The 15,075-nt window shown below is 46.6% G+C and overlaps 1 protein-coding gene across 3 annotated transcripts in view; it reads left to right on the top strand.

Annotated features, from left to right (window-relative positions):
• Window positions 1–15,075, top strand: part of LOC127567001 (rho guanine nucleotide exchange factor 25-like) — a 156,260-nt gene that overhangs the window by 98,022 nt on the left and 43,163 nt on the right. For all 3 annotated transcript variants that reach the window (XM_052009608.1, XM_052009607.1, XM_052009606.1), the window contains 2 exons: window positions 9,167–9,315; window positions 13,110–13,176. In XM_052009608.1, coding sequence (XP_051865568.1) covers window positions 9,167–9,315; window positions 13,110–13,176 — 216 coding nt within the window. The remainder of the gene's footprint in view (window positions 1–9,166; window positions 9,316–13,109; window positions 13,177–15,075) is intronic.

Raw genomic sequence — 15,075 nt, 5'->3', positions numbered from 1 at the left:
GCAGCCTCACCAATGTCTTGTACAACTGTAACATAACATCCCAACGTCTATACTCAATGCCCTGACTGGTGAAGGCCAGCGTACCAACAGCTGCCTTCACCACTCTGTCTACCTGTGTCACCACTTTCAGGGAACCGTGTACCTGTACTCCTCGGTCCCTCTGTTCTACAACAGTCCCCAGGGCCCCACCGTTCACTGTGAAAGTCCTACCTTGATTTGACTTCCCAAAGTGCAACACCTCGCACTTATCTGAATTAAACTCCATTTGCCACTCCTCGGCCCACTGACCCAGCTGATCAACATCCCTCTGTAAATCCTGATAACCATCCTCACTCACAACGACACCACCAATTTTAGCGTCATCTGCACACTTAGTAAACTATGCCTTGTACATTCTGATCCAAATCATTGATATCAATGCCAAATGGCAATGGGCCCAGCACTGACCCTGAGGTGCACCACTAGTCACAGGCCTCCAGTTCAAAATACAACCTTCCACCATTACCCTCTGCTTTGTACAATCAAACCAATTCTGTATCCAATTAGCCAGCTCTCCCTGGATCCCATGCGATCTAACTTTGAAGAGCAGCCTACCATGCAGAACCTTATCAAAGGCCTGACTGAAGTCCATATAGACCACATCTACAGCCCAGCCCTCATCGACCTTCTTGGTTACTTCATCAAAAAACTCAATCAAATTCGTGAGACACGATCTCCCACACACAAAGCTGTGCTGACTATCCCTCCTGTCTTTACAAATGCTTGTATATAGGAATCCTCTCCAGTAACTTGCCTACCACAGACATTAGGCTTACTGGTCTATAGTTCCCAGGTTTTTCTTTGCAGCCCTTCTTAAATAAAGGCACTTCAAAAACTGCATAAACTGCACTTCAAAAGTTCTGCAGAATACTCGGGATGTCCTGAGGCTTTTCTTTATTCCTTTTTTCAGGAATTGGGTGTTGCTGGCAAGGCCAGCTCTCGTTGCCCTTGAGAAAGTGGTGGTGAACCTTCTGGTGAAGGTGCTCCCCACGGTGCTGTTGGGGAGGGTGTTCTGGGGTTTAGACCCAGCGACGGTGACGGAACGGCGACATATTTCCTAGTCAGGATGGGGTGGAATTTGTCCTTCTTGGTGGCAAAAGTTACAAGTTTAGGAGGTGCTGTCAGAGTAGCCTGGGTGAGTAACTGCAATGCATGTTGTAGATGGTGCGAGTTGGGAAGGGAGTGTTTTAGGTTGTGAAAGGCACGACAGAAAACAACTTTTTTTGATTAATGTGGGAATAGTTATCTTTCAGAGAGACTGTTGCCTTTGGATGAGCTCAAGTAAGAGTTGGAAATTTCTTGTGTGTTGTGCATTGGTTTGAAGGGGATTGTTGGGCTTGGAGCTCTGTTGTTAACAGTACAGCAGTATGTCAGAGCCAAGAATTCAACACAATGACCCCCAGCTGAGTTTCCAACCCCTTTCCATCCCAGAGACCACACACCTCCCTCCTGCATAACCAGCTCTGCTTCTGCTCCAGATATGAGCTGTTGAAATCCTTAGACCTGTTTCTTCTCTCCATGCCTCTTGTGAAGTGAGGACACACTTCTCCATTAAAGGAGCTATATAAATATTTTTAAGTATAGAAAGATGATTCAAATCTGACTTAAAGAGGGTTCCAATGTGCCTCTGATGTCTGGGCATGATGATATTTTGCTAAAGCAATCAATGTGTGAGAGTTGAGGGAGAGAGAAATCAGAGATTAAGAAGCAAGCTTTCACACAAAAGGTGAAGGAAATTTGGAACTCTCTCCCCCAAAGGACTCTCACGTTGGGGGTCCATTAACAATTGAGATTGATAGATTTTGGTCACTTGGGTTACAGATGGATGTTCAGCCCTGATCTCCTTGAATGCTAGAAAAGGTTTGAAGGGCTGAATGCCTTCTTCCTACCCCAATGTTCCATATAATTTGGAGACACAAGAGATTCTTCAGATGTTGGAATCTGGAGCAACACACACAAAAAGCTGGAGGAACTCAGCGGGTCAGGCAGCATCTGTGGAGGGGAATGGACAGTCTCGACCCAAAACATCGACTATCCATTTCCCTCCATAGATGCTGCCTGACCTGCTGCGTTCCTCTGGCATTTTGTTTGTTGTTCCCATATATTTTGGCTGGTACTTCAGCCGATGCTACAGTTATTCAATACAGGCAGAATACATTGAAAACACAACATTCAAGGCAATATTTGTGCTCCTGTTCCTATGTTCCTAATGGTGACGCAGGCAGATGTGCTGAACCCGGTGAACATTTCCAACACGTACAGTTCACGTCCAGTATTTTGCTACTTTTTAACCAAGACACAGACCAAAGGGTAGACGTTTGCGCTTGGTCCCGAGCACTAAGGAGGTGTGAGAGTATCCTCTACATCGGAGAGAACAGTCGCACAGTAGTCAATTCTTTGCTGATCACCTGCGCTCTGTCCGCCGTGACCTCTTGGAACTCCCCGGCTGCAGTCATTTTAATTCCCCTCCCCATTCCCACACCAACCTGTCTGCCCTTGGCCTCCTCCACTGCCAGAGAGGAACAGCCCCTCATACTCCCCCTGGGGAGTCTACACCCCAACGGCATGGACACTGAATTCTCCAACTTCAAGTAACCTGCTCCCCCTCTGTCCCTTTCCTCTCTCCTCCTGATCTCCCCAGTTCCTCCCACACCCACCCCAGCCCCTATCACCCTGTCTCTTCCCCCTCCCCATCCGCCCACCACCCACACACCCCTCCCACTGGGTCCCCTCCCCCCACTGTTCCCACCTGCCCTCCCCACCTCCCTTATTTGGTTCCAGGCCCCACCTTCCTCTCCTGTCAGATCCCACCATCTGCAGCCCTCTGTCACCTCCACCTCTCACCTCCCAGCCTCTGTCACTGTCTCCACTCCCCCCTCCTCCATCCGTCCATCACCCCTCCTTCTGACTGGTCGTGATGTAACCTGACTGGTTGCATCACTGCCTGGTACGGAGGCTCCAATGTGCAGGATCACAAGAGGCTGCAGAGGGTTGTAGACTCAGTCAGCTCCATCACGGGCACAACCCTCCCCACCATCGAGGACATCTTCAAGAGGCGGTGCCTCAAGAAGGCGGCATCCGTCACTGAGGATCCTCACCACCCGGGACATGCCCTCTTCTCATTACTACCATCGGGGAAGAGGTACAGGAGCCTGAAGACCCACCCTCAACATTTCAGGAACAGCTTCTTCCCCTCCGCCATCAGATTTCTGAACGGTCCGTGAACCCATGAACACTACCTCGTTATTCCTCTTTTTTTGCACTGACTATTTATTTTTGTAATTTATCGATTTTTACGTGTTGCACTATACTGCTGCCACAAAAAAAAAACAAATTTCATGCCATATGTCAGTGATAATAAATTTGTTTCTGAACCTGGATCACTTGCCCCACTCCTTCCCCTCTCTTATACTGGCTACCGCCCCCCTACTCAGCCCTGATGAAGGGTCTCGACCTGAAACGTCAACTGTCCATTTCCCTCCACGGATGCTGCCTGACCTGCTGAGTTCCTCCAGCGTTTTGTGCATTGGGAGAGCCTTGGCTAGTTATCCTCACCTCCTTCTGTGACACATGTTGGGATCGAGGATGATTTGTCCGTCTGTTTCCATAGGTTCTGAGGTGACCGATGAGGTCAATGTGGGACCCACAGACCCAGTGACGGGTGGCGCAGGAGGTGCCGGATGGGGTTGGTGGGTGGATGGGTAATTTGGGATGTTGTGCCACTGTTTGCTCCAGCGCTGAATACTCATGACGTCAGAGAAAGAGGCCATGCGGCCTATCGAGACTATGCCAGCTCTCTGGGAGTGCCAACACTCCCTGCTGTGGGGTCAGATGAGTGAAGCCCCGGTCAGTGTCCAAGTAGCATGCCCGCTTGACACAATTGAGTTGCTCAATTGATATATTAAAAAATTCTCAAACACAAACCTAAGCCACCTTTGCCTGCCCAGTGCTGGGTTTAATGGAACTGGGATGCAGAATTGGGTGGAAGATCAGGGTAACCAATCTGGTTGTTGGAGTCAAGGTTCATTTTAATATTATAGTGGGGCTGCCTGCCTCACATTTGAGGCTTAACCCTGGATGATCGGGGTTCCCGGGCATTAGGAAACCCCGTCAGCTGGAGGGAGGTGAGGATTGCTGGCTCCAGTGGGGAAGTTCCCTTCCGCCACTGCCCATGGACCAGGAGGATGAGGACTGCTTTCCGCAGCTGTAGATCATCCACACACTCCCACCCTGCCATCCTCACCAAGCCCCACACACACTCTCTTCATCCCGAGCTTTCTGATCTTCCAATCTAGCCCTTTTCTGCCAATATCCTCCCAAACCTTCCAATCTTCAGGAAGTGGAATGAAGTACACCCCCCCCCACCCCAACCCCCCCCCACTCCCCGTACGTATCAATGGTGCTGAGGTGGAGATGGTTGAGAGCTTCAAGTTCCTCAGTGTTAATATCACCCACAATTTGTCCTGGTCCAACTATGTGGATATTATGGCCAAAAGAGCTCACCAACGTCTCTACTTCCTCAGGAGGCTAAGGAAGTTCAGCATGTCCCCAATGACCCTCACCAATTTTTACAGGCGCACCATATCCGGATGCATCATGGCTTGATATGGCAACTACTCTGCCCGAGATCGCAAGAAATTGCAGTCCAGTCCATCACAAAAACCAGCCTCCCCTTCATTGACTCTGTCTAGATCACAAGGTCACAAGACAAGGGAGCAGAAGTAGGCCATTCGGCCCATCGAGTCTGCTCCAAAGAAAAGGGAAAAAAGAAAAAGAAATGAGAAATGGGGGGGGGGGGGCAAAAAAAAAACTATTCTAACTCCAGTTTCTGGCCTTATCCCCATCCCTTGATACCCCGATTAATTAGATATCTATCTATCTCTTCCTTAAACGCCTCCAATGATCTGGCCTCCACTGCTGTACGTGGCAAGGAATTCCATAAATTCACCACCCTCTGACTAAAGAAATTTCTCCTTATCTCTGTTTTAAACCTGTACCCTCTAATTCTAAGATTGTGCCCTCTGGTCCTGGACTCACCCACCAAGGGAGACAGCTTGGCCACATCTACTCTGTCCAGTCCTTTCAACGTTTTAAATGTTTCTATGAGGTCCCCTCTCATTCTTCTGTACTCCATTGAGTACAGTCCAAGAGCCGACAAACGCTCATCATAGGTAAGCCCTTTCATTCCGGGAATCATCCTCGTAAATCTCCTCTGAACCCTCTCCAACATCAGCACATCCTTCCTAAGATATGGGGCCCAAAACTGTGCACAGTGTTCCAAATGAGGCCTCACTAGTTCCCCATAGAGCCTCATCAACACTTCCTTACTTTTATACACTATACCTCTCGAAATGAATGCCAACATAGCATTCGCTTTCTTTACCACCGATCTGACTTGGTGGTTAACCTTTAAGGTATCCTGCACGAGTACCCCCAAGTCCCTTTGTACTTCTGTACTTTGAATTTTCTCTCCTTCTAGATAATAATCTGCCTGTTTATTTCTGTTTCCAAAGTGTACAACCGCACATTTCTCAACATTGAATCTCATCCGCCATTTCCTTGCCCATTCTCCTAAACTACCTAGGTCTCTCTGCAACCTTCCTGTCTCCTCAATACTCTCTACTCCTCTACCTATCTTGGTGTGATCTGCAAACTTAGCCACAAAACATTTACTCCATCATCCAAATCGTTAATGTACAAGGTAAAAAGAAGCAGCCCCAACACCAACCCCTGCGGAACACCAGTAGTAACCGGTAGCCAACTAGAACAAGATCCTTTTATTCCCACCCTTTGCTTCCTGCCCATCAGCCAATGCTCCACCCATTCTGTTATCCTACCTGTAATTCCATGACCTCTCATCTTATTAATCAGTCTCTTATGTGGCACCTTGTCGAAGGCCTTTTGAAAGTCTAAATACACAACATCTACCGCCTCTCCCTTATCCACCCTACCTGTGATTTCTTCAAAAAACTTCAATAGGTTGGTCAGGCAGGATCTTCCCTTCATGAAACCATGCTGGCTAGGACCTATCTTGTCTTGCACCTCTAGGTATTCCATAACCCCATCCTTGAGGATCAATTCCAATAACTTTTCCACCACTGACGTCAGACTAATAGGTCTGTAATTTCCTTTATGCTGCCTCCCACCTTTCTTATACAGTGGAACTACATTTGCGACCCTCCAGTCCTCCGGAACCATGCCGGAGTCTATCGATTCCTGGAAAATTATCACCAATGCCTCCGCTATCTCTAAAGCCACCTCCTTCAGAACCCGGGGATGCACCTCATCTGGTCTGGGAAACTTATCAGTCTTTAGCCCATTTAGTTTTCCCAGCACCTTCTCTCTAGTAATCTTAACTGAACTCAGTTCCATTCCGTGAGACCCCTGACTATCCGGTATATTGCTGATGTCCTCCACAGTGAAGACCGATGCAAAATACTCATTTAGTTCCTCTGCCATCTCGTTATCATCCATTATAATCTCTCCCGCACTGTTATCGATTGATCCTATATCAACCCGTGTCTGTCTTTTACTCCTCATACATTTACAAAACCTCTTCGTATCCTGTCGAATGTTATCTGCCAACTTCCTTTCATAATTCATCTTTTCTTTCCTAATGACCTTCTTCCACTACACTTCCAGCTGCCTCGGGAAAGCAGCCAACATAAGCAAGGACCCTTCCCACCCTAGACATTCTCTCTTCTCCCCCCTCCCATCAGGCAGAAGATACAATAGTCTGAAAGCACGTACCACCAGGCTCAAGGACAGCTTCTATCCCACTGTTATAAAACTCTTGAACAGACCTCTTATACACTAAAGATGAACTCTTGATCTTTCAATCTGCCTTGTTGTGAACCTTGCACCTTATTGTCTCCCTGCACTGCACTTTCTCTGTAACTGTAACACTTTATTCTGCACTCTGTTATTGTGTTTTAGTACCTCGATGTACTTATGTATGGAATGATCTGTCTGGATGGCACGCAAACAAAAGCTTTTCACTGTATCTCGGTACATGTTACAATAATAAACCAATTACTAATTGGTAGTGTAGCAGTTAGCGTAACGCTATTACAGTGCCAGAGACCCAGGTTCAATTCCGGCCACTGTCCGTAAGGAGTTTGTACATTCTCCCTGTGTCTGCTTGGGTTTCCTCAGGGTGTCCCGGTTTCCTCCCACATTCCAAAGACGTATGGGTTAGAAAGTTGTGGGCGTGCTATGTTGGCGCCGGAAGCGTGGCGACACTTGTGGGCTGCCCCCAGAACACTCTTCACAAAAGATGCATTTCACTGTGTGTTTCGATGTACATGTCACTAATAAAGATATCTTATCAAATGATCTCTTAACCCCACCCTGATCTCCCCCAACACTGGCCTCCAGTCTCTCCAACCCTAGGGCTTTCTAATTCATCTCTCCGTTCACCCCTCTGGCTGTGTCTTGGCTCCAAACACCTGACCTCCTGATAACCAGCGTCCCTCTCAATCTATCTACCAGGTGGAAGGAACACAAAATAATGCTTTGTCGATCTTGCCGTAAAATTCGGCAAGGTCTGAAGGAAACGGTCCCCACCATTCTCCCTCCTCTGCTCCCTCCCTGCCTCTCTAAGTGTCGAAGCCAGTGGATTGATGAAGCAACGATAATGTGCACTCCTGTAGCATGTCAAGGGATTTCAGGAGGGCATAGATAGCCAAGAGTAGACAGTGGGTCAACATACTCAGTCATACTCAGGATGAATACACACAGTCTTTTTCCCAGGGTTGGGGAATCAAGAACTCGAGGGAACAGGTTTAAGGTGAGAGGGGAGAGATTTAATAGGAACCTGAGGGGCAACTTTCTCACCCAGAGGGTGGTCCGTATATGGAACGAGCTGCCAGAGGAAGTGGTTGAGGCAGGTACATTAACAACATTTAAAAGACAGTTGGACAGGCACATGGAAAGACCATAAGACCGTAAGATATGGGAGCAGATTAGGCCATTCGGCCCATCAAGTCTGTTCCACCATTCAATCATGGCTGATTTTTTTCTTCAACCCCATTCTCCCACATTCTCCCCAGAACCCTTAACCCTGAGGATAGGATAGGAAAGGTTCAGAGGGATATGGGCCAAACACCGGCAAATGGAACTATCTTAGACGGGCATCTCGGTCAGCATGGACTGGTTGGGCCGAAGGGCCTTTTTCTGTGCTGTATGACTCTATGATGCCCCTTCCAAGTAGGGCACTGCAGTTATTGGCAAATGGGTTATTAAGTGGAGCTTTAAGCAACTGCTGTATTCTCAAGGAATAGGTTAGAGTCAGGAACCTGATTGTCATCTGAGGTGGTCCATGTATAATGGTCGATTGCGTGCTTAATCCTGGGAACTGAAAACATGTGTGGGTGTGGGTCTGCAATGCAGCATGTTTATGCACGGAATCTGCAACTGGGTGTGGAATCAGTGCACTGGTGTGAGTGTATGGGGCTCGATAGGGCACGACTATAGAGGAATTTAACAGCACAGGGGCATCTGCTGCTTTCCTTGGAGGATTGAGGCAAAATGATGCCGCTGGTAGAGCTGTTACTTCACGGCTCCAGAGACCCGGGTTCGATCCCGACCTTCGGTGCTGTCTGTGTGGAGTTTGCACGTTCTCCTTGTGAATGTGTGGGTTTCCCCCGGATTCCTCCCAGATCCGAAAGGTGTGCGGGGTGGTGGGGGTTAATTGGCCGCTGTAAATCGTAGGTGAGTGGCAAGAGAAACGGGGTGGGGGGTGGGGGAGTAGATGGGAATGTGGGAGAGAGAATAGGGTGCAAAAGAATAAAGTCGGGGAATAGCACTGACAGGATTGCTCTGAGGGCCAGCACAGACTCGATGGGCCAAATGACCTCCTTCCCTGCTGTAAGATGAAATATGAGAGACAGTTTTACCTTCTGGGAGTCATCTTGACCTGGAATCCACTGGTGAAAGGGGGTTAAAAGCAGATTCAAACCTAACACACCAAAGGGAGCAGCGACAGATCACTGGGAAAGAGCAGGGCAGTGAGACTCAAAGCCTCCTGGCCTCTAATTCCCATGTGTTCTTTATTGGGAATGGTCTTGCCTTCTGTGGAGGGGTGTCAGGGATGTGAGTAACACTTTCACGGACTTGTGTCTCCTAGGTGCAGTCTCCAGTCTCCCACCTCTCCGATCAGGATGGGGCAGTGGCCCATCCCCCCAATGGATTCCCACGCCAATCAATCACCAATACCAATACCAACACCTCAGTCAATACCGAGGAAGAAAAGAGGAATGCCTTAGAAAAGAGTATGTAAGTGACTGAGTTTACTTATTTTTCATTTACCGAATTCTGCAATGAATTACTGGATTGCTGTGGAAAAAACAATCCCGTCTGTCTCGCTGGTGTTCTCCAGGGAAGAAATTCTCTCACCCCCGACCCAACTGTGACCCCAAACCCACAGGAATGTGGTTCGCTCTCAACTGCCCTTTGAAGTTACTCAGTCAGGGCAATTAAGGATGGAAAATTATTGCCCGTCCCTAGTTGTCCCTGAGAAGGTGGCGGTGAGCTGCCTTCTTGAACCGCTGCAGTCCTTGAGGTGTGGATATACCCACAGAGCTGTTAGGGAGGGAGTTCCAGGACTTTGACCCAGCGACGGTGAAGGAACGGCGATAGGTTTCCAAGTCAAGATGGTGTGTGGCTCGGAGGTCAACTTCTAGGCGGTGGTGTTCCTCGTGCTTCTGCTGCCCTTGTCCTTCTAGTTGGTAGAGATGGTGGACCTCTTCTACGAGGTCTCTGAACCCTTGCCACATGGTGGTCATATAGAATATAGAACATAGAACACCGCACCACAGTACAGGCCCTTCAGCCCACAATGTTGTGCCGACATTTTATCCTGCTCTGAGATCTATCTAACCCTTCCCTCCCACATAGCCCCCCCATTTCTCTATCATCCATGTGGCTATCCAAGAGTCTCTTAAATGCCCCTAATGTATCTGCCCTCACAACCTCTGCAGGTAGTGCGTCCCACGCACCCACCGCACTCTGTGTGAAAAAACTTACCTCTGACATCCCCCTTATATCTTCCTCCAATCACCTTAAAATTATGTCCCCTCATGTTAGCCATTGTCACCCTGGTAAAAAGTCTCTGACTGTCCACTCGATCTATGCCTCTTATCATCTTCTACACCTCTATCAAATCACCTCTCATCCCCCTTCTCTCCAAAGAGAAAAGCCCGAGCTCACCCACTATGTTGACAGGTTTCTGTATTATGCCATGGGGTGAGCTCAAAACTTAGACCACCCTTATAACTGAGCTCTTGCTGACTTACATTTTCATGGAGGTAGATTCTTGCCCTTATATATAGGCAGGTCTGAGGGTGTCCTCTGTGACTCTTGTCTCTGAGATCCACCCCAAAGACTTGAGCTCAGGAAATGCTGGGAAGAAGTTCACTCTTGGAGGTATTCCGTTTCAAGTGAAATATTCAAGAGATCTTATTTACTCTCACAGATGTCTGTACAAAATCCTATACCCTTTCATTACAATTTTATAAAATGATGAGAGGCACAGATAGGGTAGACAGAATCTTTTTCTCAGGGTAGAAGTGCAGAATCCTATCCCTTAGGATTTTCTCCAGTAATTTTACTTGGAGTATTGTGTGCAAACTTACAGTATTGTGTGCAGTTCTGGTCACACCATTATAGGAAGGATGTGGAGGCTTTGGAGAGGGTGCAGAAGAGGTTCACCAGGATGCTGCCTGGATTAGAGAGCATGTACTATAAAGAGACGTTGGACAAACTTGAGTTGTTTTCTCTGGAGCGTCGGAGGCTGAGGGAGACCCGATAGAAGCTTATGAGAGGCATAGATAGGGTGGACAGTCAGAATTTTTTTCCCAGGGTGGAAATGTCAAATGCTAGAGGACATGCATTTAAGGTGGGGGGGGGGGGAGTTTAAAGGAGATGTGCGGGGCAAGTTTTTTACACAGAGAGTGGTGGGTGCCTGGAACAGGCTGCCAGGGGTGGTAGTAAATACAGATACGACAGTGATGTTTAAGAGGCTGTTAGATAAACACATGAATATGCAGAGAATGGAGGGATGTGGATCTTGTGCAGGCAGAAGAGATTTAGTTTAATTTGGCATCATGTTCGGCACAGACATGGTGGGCCGAAGGGCCTGTTCCTGGGCTGTACTGTTCTGTGTTTTATGTTCTGCATACAGTGTTAAACAGACTAGAGGACTCCCTCAACCAGCAAAAGAAAATAGATGGTCTGGTCATTATCTTATTGGAACTTGCTTTGGGTAAATTGGCTCCATGTTTCCTATATTATTACAGTTGCAACTCCTCGAAACTACTTCATTGCCTCGAAGGTGCAATGTGATGCCTTGGAGATTGTGACACCTTACACCTTCACATTGCTTTGTAATTTCCTCCATGGTGGGCCCAGGATAATGAGCAACAAACCTTTTGTTCAGTTTCTTTAGCGACTTGCTCTATCCTGTGCCTCCACAGGATGTTTAATTTACTTTGACAGAGATGCATTGGCCTCTGTTTGAACCTTCAGTATTTTACTTTTCTTGATTGTGTTTAATTCAGAGATTCATTGAAGCATTATTTAAATTATGTTCAGTGATGTGGTAGGTAATTTCATGGTTTAAGGTTAAATATTTCCCACGTATAAAAATGCTAAATTATAATTTAAATTCTTGTAATGAATGATTTGAAATTGAAATGCTCACCAACAGTACTCATCTAAAAAATAATCAGTAACAAAGAGTTGACATTACCAATTATTATTTTTATTCCATGCACATCTATTCAATTTACTTTTTGAATATTGAATGCTGATCATGCTAACAGAGGCTTCCAGGTTTTGGATTACAACTGTGCAACGGAGCTATTTACCTTAGTAGCTGCAGGCATTAACTCAACATTTTGCAGTCAGGAACATTAGAAGGTGAGGCCAATCAGCCCCTCGAACCTGTTCGTGAGTCATTCAGATAATGGATGATCTCGGTGTTACCTGCACCATTCTGCCTCACGTCTTTATTTCAGCCCCAACCTTAACATGTTGGGGAGGGCATTCCAGGTTTTGACTCCCCGTTGTCAAGGAATGTGCTTCCCAATCCCACCTTAAATGGCCTGGTTTGAATTTTAAGGTGTTGCCTCTTGTTCTGGACTCCTACATTTAAGGAAATAGTTTCTCTCAATCTGCCTATCAAATCCTAAACACCTTAAATAAATTGGACCTGTATCTTCAATAGGGGAGTAGTCATCTAGTCTACACAAGGTGCCCTCATAATTTAACACTTTTGGCCCTAGTAATGATAATTTCAAGTTCTGAGGAATGTTAAAGGAAGTTTACCTGGTATCTTAAAACAAAATGCTTCTAAGCTACAAAGAGAGATCATACCCTTGGTCCTTCTGATGGAGTAGATAGGAGAAACTGCTTCCAGTGGCAACTGGCTCAGAATCTAGCTTAGGGTGAATGGCCTCTATCCTTGCTGTGACCCAAGTTGCAACATCACCTCTGGGCCATCAGCTGAGGTTAGCTAATTCCTCACAGACCAGGGATCAAACTTGGCACCTTCCTGGTCTGGATGGTTCAGTAATGCAGTGCAGTTACACATGGGTGGCCAAGAGGTCTTTTATCTTTTTCACCAAATCTTCTATCTTGCAGGAAGATTCACCATTTGCTTCATAGCCTTGGCAGTTCAATCCAATTCATTATATGACCTCCTGCCTCCAATTGTCATCTGATTGGTTGCCCAACGTGTCCGTCTTCTTGGTGTTCCGCCTTCCAACAGCCCACTGAAAAATCTTCACGTGCAATTGAAAGGTTCTTGACTTCCAGGCCTTTTCTTATATCCCCGGTATTTTACAATGTAGAAACAGAAGTGTGCAACAACATTAAACAAGCACAATTGTTTTTAACATCCAATAACTTTTCTTCCGGTTTGCTCTGAGCAATGTCCTGGAGATTAATTGCTGGAGATTCCAGGGCAAACCTGAAGTGTTGGCATCCGGAATATTGTAGAATGGAGATGGTTGTAACAGCAAGCTCCTTTAATCCCCCCTGTTACTAATAACTTTGTTCTTTCAACACAGGTACGTACTTCAAGAACTTGTAGAAACAGAAAAATTATATGTGGCCGACCTGGGTTTTATAGTGGAGGTACAGTTCACTGTGTATTTATATACCTTTCTAATTTTAATGTCATCAGTTTCTTAAGCCTTTCAGGTTGTTTGCGTAACTGTAGCATTGTTCGCTGTCTTGGGACATTTTACCAGTGTAAAGGCACAATGTAAATCCGAGTTCTCACAAAGGTTTGATGCACGCTCATACTGAGACGTTTGTGTAGTCTTGATTATGTTTTCAGTACCGTTATTGATTGAGACTCTTGGGCAGACCTCCTATACAATAGAGATGAACTCTTGATCTCTCGACCTACCTCATTATCGCCTTGCACCTTATTGTCTGCCTGCACTGCACTTTCTCTGTAGCTGTGACACTATATTCTGCATTCTGTTTTGTTCCCTTTTTACTGCCTTGATGTACTTATGTATGGAATGAGCTGTATGGATGGCAGACAAACCTTTCACTGTATCTCAGTACCCATGACAATAATACACCAATTATCAATTACCAATTTTCATTCCTGTAAGTCGGTATTTCCAGCTTCATTATTCAAGCTGCCACAGTTACATAAGAACGTAAGAAATAGGAGCAGGAGGAGGCCATCTGGCCCGTCGAGCCTGCTCCGCCATTCAATAAGATCATGGCTGATCTGGCCGTGGACTCACATCCACCTACCTGCCTTTTCCCCATAAATCCTGTTCCATAACTCCTGCAAAAATCTATCTAACTGTGTCTTAAATATATTTAATGGGGTAGCCTCTACTGCTTCCCTGGGCAGAGAATTCCACAGATTCACTACTCTCTGGGAAAGGCAGTTTCTCCTCATCTCCGTCCTAAATCTATTCACCCAAATCTTGAGGTTATGTCCCCTAGTTCTAGTCTCACCTACCAGTGGAAACAACCTTCCTGCCTCTGTCTTATCTATCCCTTTCATAATTTTATGTGTTTCTATAAGATCCCCTCTCATTCTTCTGAATTCCAGTGAGTATAGTCCCAGGCAACTCAATCTCTCCTCACAGGCTAACCCCCTCATCTCCGGAATCAACCTGGTGAACCTCCTCTGCACCACCTCCAAAGCCAGTATATCTTTCCTCAAGTAAGAAGACCAGAACTGCACGCAGTGCTCCAGGTGCAGCCTCACCAGTCCCCTGTACAGTTGCAGCATAACCTCCCTGCTCTTAAATTCAATCCCTCCAGCAATGAAGGCCAACCTTCCATTTGCCTTCTTGATAACCTGTTGCACCTGCAAACCAACCTTTTGCGATTCATACACAAGCGCTCCCAAGTCCCTCTGCACAACAGCATGCTGCAATCTTTCACAATTTGAATAATAATCTAATCTTCTATTTTTCCTTCCAAAGTGGATGACCTCCCATTTACTAACATTGTACTCCATCTGCCAGACCCTTGCCCACTCACTGAACCTATCCATATCTCTCTGCAGACTCTCCGCATCTTCTGCACAATTTGCTTTTCTACTCAATTTAGTGTCATCAGCAAACTGAGATACGCTGCACTCGGTCCCCTCTTCCAAATCGTTAATGTATATCGTGAACATTTGCGGGCCTAGCACCGGACCCTGCGGCACCCCACTCACCACTGATTGCCAACCAGAGGAACACCCACTTATCCCAACTCTCTGCCTTCTATTGGTTACCCAATCCTCTATCCACACCATTACATTACCCCCAGCTCCATGCATCCTTATCTTATGGAGAAGTCTTTTAAGCAGCACCTTATCAAATGCCTTCTGGAAGTCCAAGTATACAACATCCACCTGTTCCCCTCTATCCACTGAGCTCATTATATCCTCAAAGAACTCCAGTAAGTTTGTCAAACAGGACCTGCCCTTCCTGAATCCATGCTGTGTCTGCCTGATGGAACCACTTTTATCCAGATGTCTCGCTATATCTTCCTTAATGATAGCTTCTAGCA

The sequence above is a fragment of the Pristis pectinata genome, chromosome X (genome assembly GCF_009764475.1).
Source record: "Pristis pectinata isolate sPriPec2 chromosome X, sPriPec2.1.pri, whole genome shotgun sequence".
In the NCBI taxonomy this organism is placed as follows: Eukaryota; Metazoa; Chordata; class Chondrichthyes; order Rhinopristiformes; family Pristidae; genus Pristis; species Pristis pectinata.
This window is presented reverse-complemented; position numbering and strand designations above follow the sequence as displayed.